General features: G+C 39.6%; 1 protein-coding gene across 1 annotated transcript; it reads left to right on the forward strand.

The window, feature by feature from the left end:
• The first annotated feature begins 767 nt into the window (after window positions 1-767).
• On the forward strand, window positions 768-5,369 carry LOC110595011 (mammaglobin-B-like). Its single transcript, XM_021709409.1, has 4 exons — window positions 768-810; window positions 1,298-1,404; window positions 2,069-2,218; window positions 5,331-5,369. The coding sequence occupies exons 1-4, from the start codon at window positions 768-770 to the stop codon at window positions 5,367-5,369; spliced, it is 339 nt and encodes a 112-aa protein (XP_021565084.1).
• Window positions 5,370-5,626: the final 257 nt, after the last annotated feature.

Here is a 5,626-nt window from a genome sequence, read left to right on the forward strand (position 1 = left end):
TTTGGAGGTTAGATATTTCCCCCCAAAATGAAACTTTTTTTCCTGAAAGGGGAGTTTCTTTTATTTTTATTTTAAATGTATGGGGTACAGTTCAGGGTTAGTTATACAAATGTTCATTATGTAGGCACCCTTGGTCATTAGGTGTGCCTCCCCCTTCCCTGGCAGTTTCCCACTACTGCCAATCCCTGAAAGGGGAATTTCTATGGGTGAGAAAGATTTGCCTCCCAGAGGAAAGTTCAGATATTGCACTAAGTCCAAATATTTGATACCAGGACAGACACACAGACAGGTTATGAAGCTACCTGTATCTTGAAGAATTAGGAGAAGGAGAGAAAGAAGATGATGAGGAATGAGAGGGAAAAGAGTAAAAGGAGGAGGAAAAAGAAGAGAAGGAAGAATAGAAGACCACAAAATAATAATGATAGCAGCACAAGATCACATGAGTGTGTTCTGCTTCATACTTTGAAAAACACTTTCACATTCATTTTTCCTAAGGCCATCTGTCATTAGTGCAGTATCCAAATTGTCATGGGTCCAACAATTACTGCCATCTTTGTTTCTACAAAAGATCACAGGCTGGCTGGGTTCCCATTACTGTCTGATAATGTTTCCTAGTCCCATGCCAAGCTGTCTCATTCTCTCATTCCCGTAAGGGATTAAGGTGCCTACTTGGGGAATAGAGCACTGCTGGGTGCTCAGCTCCAGAGTGACTTCCTTGATCCCTGCCACACTCAACTTGACTGAACACTGACAACAGCTGCCTCACCATGAAGCTGCAGATGGTCCTCATGCTCCTTCTCTGCTATGCAGGTGAGTCCGTGAGGACGGTTGCCTCTGGGCTACAGTTGTTGCCTGGACCTTTGTGGAAGAACTCCCAGTCCCCAAACCCCATAACTGGTCAGCTCCTGGACAAAGGATCTGGGTGTAACCGACCTTAGAATTCCCATTAATTCCAGATAATCAAAGATGGCATACCCTCATGGGCACTGCCCTGCATTGGAGCTGCATGCAGTGTCCCACTGCATTCAGGGTGTTCTACCATGATCACAGAGACTGTCGAGACAGGGTGATTCCAGTGAATGAATATTGGAAATTGCTATTTCAGTGGGAAAGGGAGAGTTGTGAATAGGGTCCCTGTAGTATTTGCATCCAGAAACCAATCATGATTCTCCTTGAACATAGAAAGAAACAGGAGCCCTCCCAGGAGAGTCCACAGTGTTGACCCAGCATCTCTCACCCTGTGGGGCTCACTCTACATTTGAAGAGTTGACCTGAGCCCTTCTGGAATGCCCTTTAGCTTCCTTTATGCTCAAGGCTGACTGGGAGGAGAACTCACACCCCCTGGAGTCTCCTTGCAGCAATGAAGAACCCATGGGAGGAAAAAGCCCTGGCAGCCAGAATCTGGTCAGCACTATTATATCACATGTGTGACTTGTACAATTCACAAAGCTCATTTTCATGTTCACAAAGTAGATACAGATAGGTAAGAAGGTGATATGTCACAATCAACTCCATAGAAAATGGAAGAGCCGAGAGCACAACCAGCTCACAGGAATCCATATCTTGAACTCCTCCTCTCCTCCATGAGGTGTGGCGGGGGGCCCCTCAGACTAATTTATGAACTAGAAGTTCTGTTTACATTTGTTGTTGTGCACTTGGAGTTCACAGATCTAATGGACAAAGTTCCAGACCCAATTCACCTAAAATACCTGGAAATTCTCCTTGATACTCTTAATGGTAATGGGAAGCACTGCATGACTTTGAACAAAGAAAGAAGAAATCGTGTTTAATATGTTTCACCAAGTAGAGCAGGTCACTGTGTTTGGCTTCCCTGGGCTTGGGAGGAAGGGGAGGAATTGCAGTGGCAGTACCTGAGTTTATACTGTCAGGATGGGAACTCTTAGACTATGCACCATCATCTTTCTGAACCTCTCTCCTTACTGGGATGTAAGATGACCAAACTCACAGGTGGTCCCTCAACTGAGTTCACCCTTCTGCTAATGAGCTCATGTTCTATGCTTTGTTCTCAGGTTCTGCTTACCAGTTTATAGATTAAGTGGCTACAAAGGCCATTGATTCAAGAGTCTCTATATCTGATTACAAAGAATTACTAAAACCATTCATAAACAATTATGCCATGCCAGAGGCTGTAGGGAAATTTAAACAGTGTTTCCTCAACCAGTCAAATGAGACTCCAAAGAATTTTGAATTGATGTTGGTAATTTTTGTTACTTCTTATTTGCCTTTAAAATCACTGACTGGTTCTAAATGTGGCAGCAAGAATACCAAGCAAGTGGTGAACCAGCTTTCTTTATGTACCAGTGATTTCATTTTGTCCTTAGGCTGGTTGCCACTTCCCTTTGAGAATCTTCAGTGATAAATGGAAAAGGTAAAGAGAGAAGAGAAAGTTTCAGAAATAGCTAATTTATCCCTCATCTACCCAGTTCATCCTCATGTATACACACAGACATACACACAGAGAGTCCACCACACAAACAGACACAGAGAGATATACAAATAAACACACAGAAACACATAGGGTTAGGTACCCACAAATTTTATATCAAGAGAAAATATTGATTCTCAAGGAACCACTCACTTGTAGGAGCAACCATCAAAGAAATTTTTCCCTTTCACAAAAATAAACAGCATAAACTTTCTTAAAATTTTGTTGCTGAATCTAAAAATACCATTTGTGTAAAGTCTCCTTATTTGACTATAAGGAATTTAAACCCATGTCAAAGCAACCAAGACTTGTTAGCATGCACATCTGGAAATCATGCACCTTTTAATTAAACAGCTCATGAAAGGAAAAGTACAGACTATGGGTATGAAACAGCATGGGTGCCAGAAGTGCTTAAAACAAAAGGCAATGTTGTGGCAATGAGTATTTCTGTCTAGTTATAAATGTAGGTTGTTTACAGGTTTTTTTTCCACATTAAAAAAAATATTCCTCAAATTGTATTAAAACATTTCATAGAAGAAAATTTAGAGATACACCAAATATATGGTAAGATCTTTTTTTTTTTTTGGTTTAAATCCCAGATTAGGCTAATCATTCCTGGTGTATGTAAGAAAAATAATGATTTATTTTCACTGTAAGCCACAAGTTGTACGTAACTGCTTTTTGCTGAGTCACTTCCTGCTTCTTGTTCTCTTTTTGCGTGCTTTTACTTTGGTGGGCTTTTTCATTATTTAAACTTCGACAGGAACCAATTAGAACAAAATCTTATAAGGTAATCGGCAAATAGGACATGCAAATGAAACTAACTAGGTAACCCAATCAATGTACAATATGTAGGCAATGTCCGGGAAAGTGACGTAAGTTCTGGAAGTACCCAGCCTATGGCGAAACAGAAGAGGAACTTGCAGTTTAGAGTTTAAATATTCTGGCTGAAACTGCTTCGGTGTGCCTGCTCATATGAGGGACACCCGTTCTTGCAAGAGAGTCATTTACAAAAGCTGCTTCACCCTACTGATCTCCGAGTCTCCTTGTTGTTTCTGGACAAAATAGTCTGGAGGTGGGGGTGTCCCCTAGGATCCCCATTTCTAGCACTGTAGAGCTCCAATGTTTTGTAGTCTGTGAGGAAAATGGTGGAGAGTCTAAGACTGTTACAATATTTCTACATTTAAGGCCATTCAGCAACTTAAAACCATCACATCCTTGTATTAGAACCCAGATTGTTAAAATTCTGTGATGAAAAAGTGGTATCAAAAACATTTCATGTAAATCAAAACCACATTAAGATACCACCTAACTCCAGTAAGAATGGCCATCATTAATTTAAAAAAAAAAAACAACAACAGATGTTGACAAGAATGCAGAGAAAAGAGAACACTTCTACACTGTGGGTGGGAATGCAAACTAGTTCAACCTCTATGGAAAACAGTGTGGCAATTCCTAAGAACTAGAAATTGACCTTCCACACATCCAGCAATCTCCCTTCTGGGAATATACCCAGAGGAACTTAAATCGCTCTACAAAAAAGATACCTGCACACACGTTTATTGCAGCACTATTTACAGTAGCAAAAACACAAAACCAACCATGCTGCCCATTGAAACAGGATCAAAAAAACATGGTACATATACATGATGGAATATTATGCAGCCATAAAGAAGAATAAAATTATGGGCGTCACAGCAACTTGGAAGGATTTAGAGTCTATAATACTCAGTGATTTATCATAGAAACAAAAAAAAGAGTACCATATGTTCTCATTCAAAAGTGGACCCTGAACATTTACCATAACACTCTAAGAAAAGGATTGGCAGTAGTTGAAACTGCTAGGGGTGGGAAAGGGGTACATAAAATTAATAAGGATACCTGATCTCCATCCAGGCAAAGTGAGGACCAAAAGGAGGCCCAAACTTTACATGCATGATGACCACTTGTATACCTAATCCTGAATTATACCCCACATCTTTAAAATAAATTAATTTTTTTTTTTAAAAAAAGCAAAAACATTTCAAACTGGCAGGTCTTCGTCAAAAAGTACCTGAAGTTTTACATTTAGGTCTCTGATCCATTTGGAGTTAACCTTTGTGCATGGGGATAGATAGGGGTCCTGTTTCAATCTTCTGCATGTGGTCAGCCAATTTTCCCAGCTGCCCATCAAAAGAGGACTGGATTAAACAAATGTGGTACATATACACAATGGAATACTATGCAGCCATAAAAAAGAACAAAATCATGAATTTCGCTGCAATCTGGATGGAACTAGAGTCTATAATACTGAGTGACCTCTCACAAAAACAAAAATCCGAATATCACATGTTCTCACTCATATAATGGACCTTGAACATCCAATGCAATACTATGAGAAAATGACTGATGGTACTGGGAAACTATGGGGGGGAGGGGGATGGGATTAACAGTAGCAAATATCTGTCGGGGGATGGGAAAACACTTCTTATCTACAGGGTGCCTGAATGAAACGTCATTGTACACCTAACCCTTAACTGTACCCCACAAAACCATAATAAAAAATACTGATTAATGAAAAAAAAAAAAAAAGTACCTGAAGCATATTTGTTGAATCTGTTATTTCAGAGAATAGGATTTTTGGAGAAAAAAATATATTAATGAGATCCCTCTTAGGAAAAAGTTCTGACAGCACTGGCCTCTGTGTGGCATCAATAAATGTCTCCTGAATGACAGAAAAAAATGGAGAGAAAAATCTGTTTTGCTACCAGTGAAAATTTCCCGAGAGTTATGTGTTTATGGACAAATGCAGGAAACAACCAAAAGAACCATTTCTGGATTTCAACATTTGAGATGGCAAGTGAGAGTTGAAAATCTAAGTGATGTGTGTGTATCTGTTTTCCAGAAAACAATGTATGATAGCATTTGGTGTATGATCTTTTAACTTTCCACAAGACCTCTGAGTCAGACAACTACAGATAATGGTCAGAACTGCTGATTGCTAAACAACACTTTTCTGATTTTGTCCTTTTATATAAAAACTGCAAGACAACTGTTGAAACCTCAAATAACTTTTCATTTCAATAAACTAACTGCAAATCATGCAAATCATGAAAGTTCCTCTTTATTCTCCCATTAAAACAGAGGCTTTCTCAGGCCTCACATGTAAAGTTGCCCGTGGGTGACAGACACACAGGCATT

Source organism: Carlito syrichta, unplaced genomic scaffold (assembly GCF_000164805.1).
Source record: "Carlito syrichta isolate Samal-C Ts95f unplaced genomic scaffold, Tarsius_syrichta-2.0.1 Scaffold213716, whole genome shotgun sequence".
NCBI lineage: Eukaryota > Metazoa > Chordata > Mammalia > Primates > Tarsiidae > Carlito > Carlito syrichta.

Bases quoted from the DNA above. Each gene is read 5' to 3' on its own strand.
- LOC110595011 (XM_021709409.1), top strand. From the start codon at position 768: ATGAAGCTGCAGATGGTCCTCATGCTCCTTCTCTGCTATGCAG. The intron at 811-1,297 runs GTGAGTCCGTGA...AATGCCCTTTAG, and splicing joins GCTCCTTCTCTGCTATGCAG to CTTCCTTTATGCTCAAGGCT. The intron at 2,219-5,330 runs GTAATTTTTGTT...TCTGTTTTCCAG, and splicing joins AGAATTTTGAATTGATGTTG to AAAACAATGTATGATAGCAT.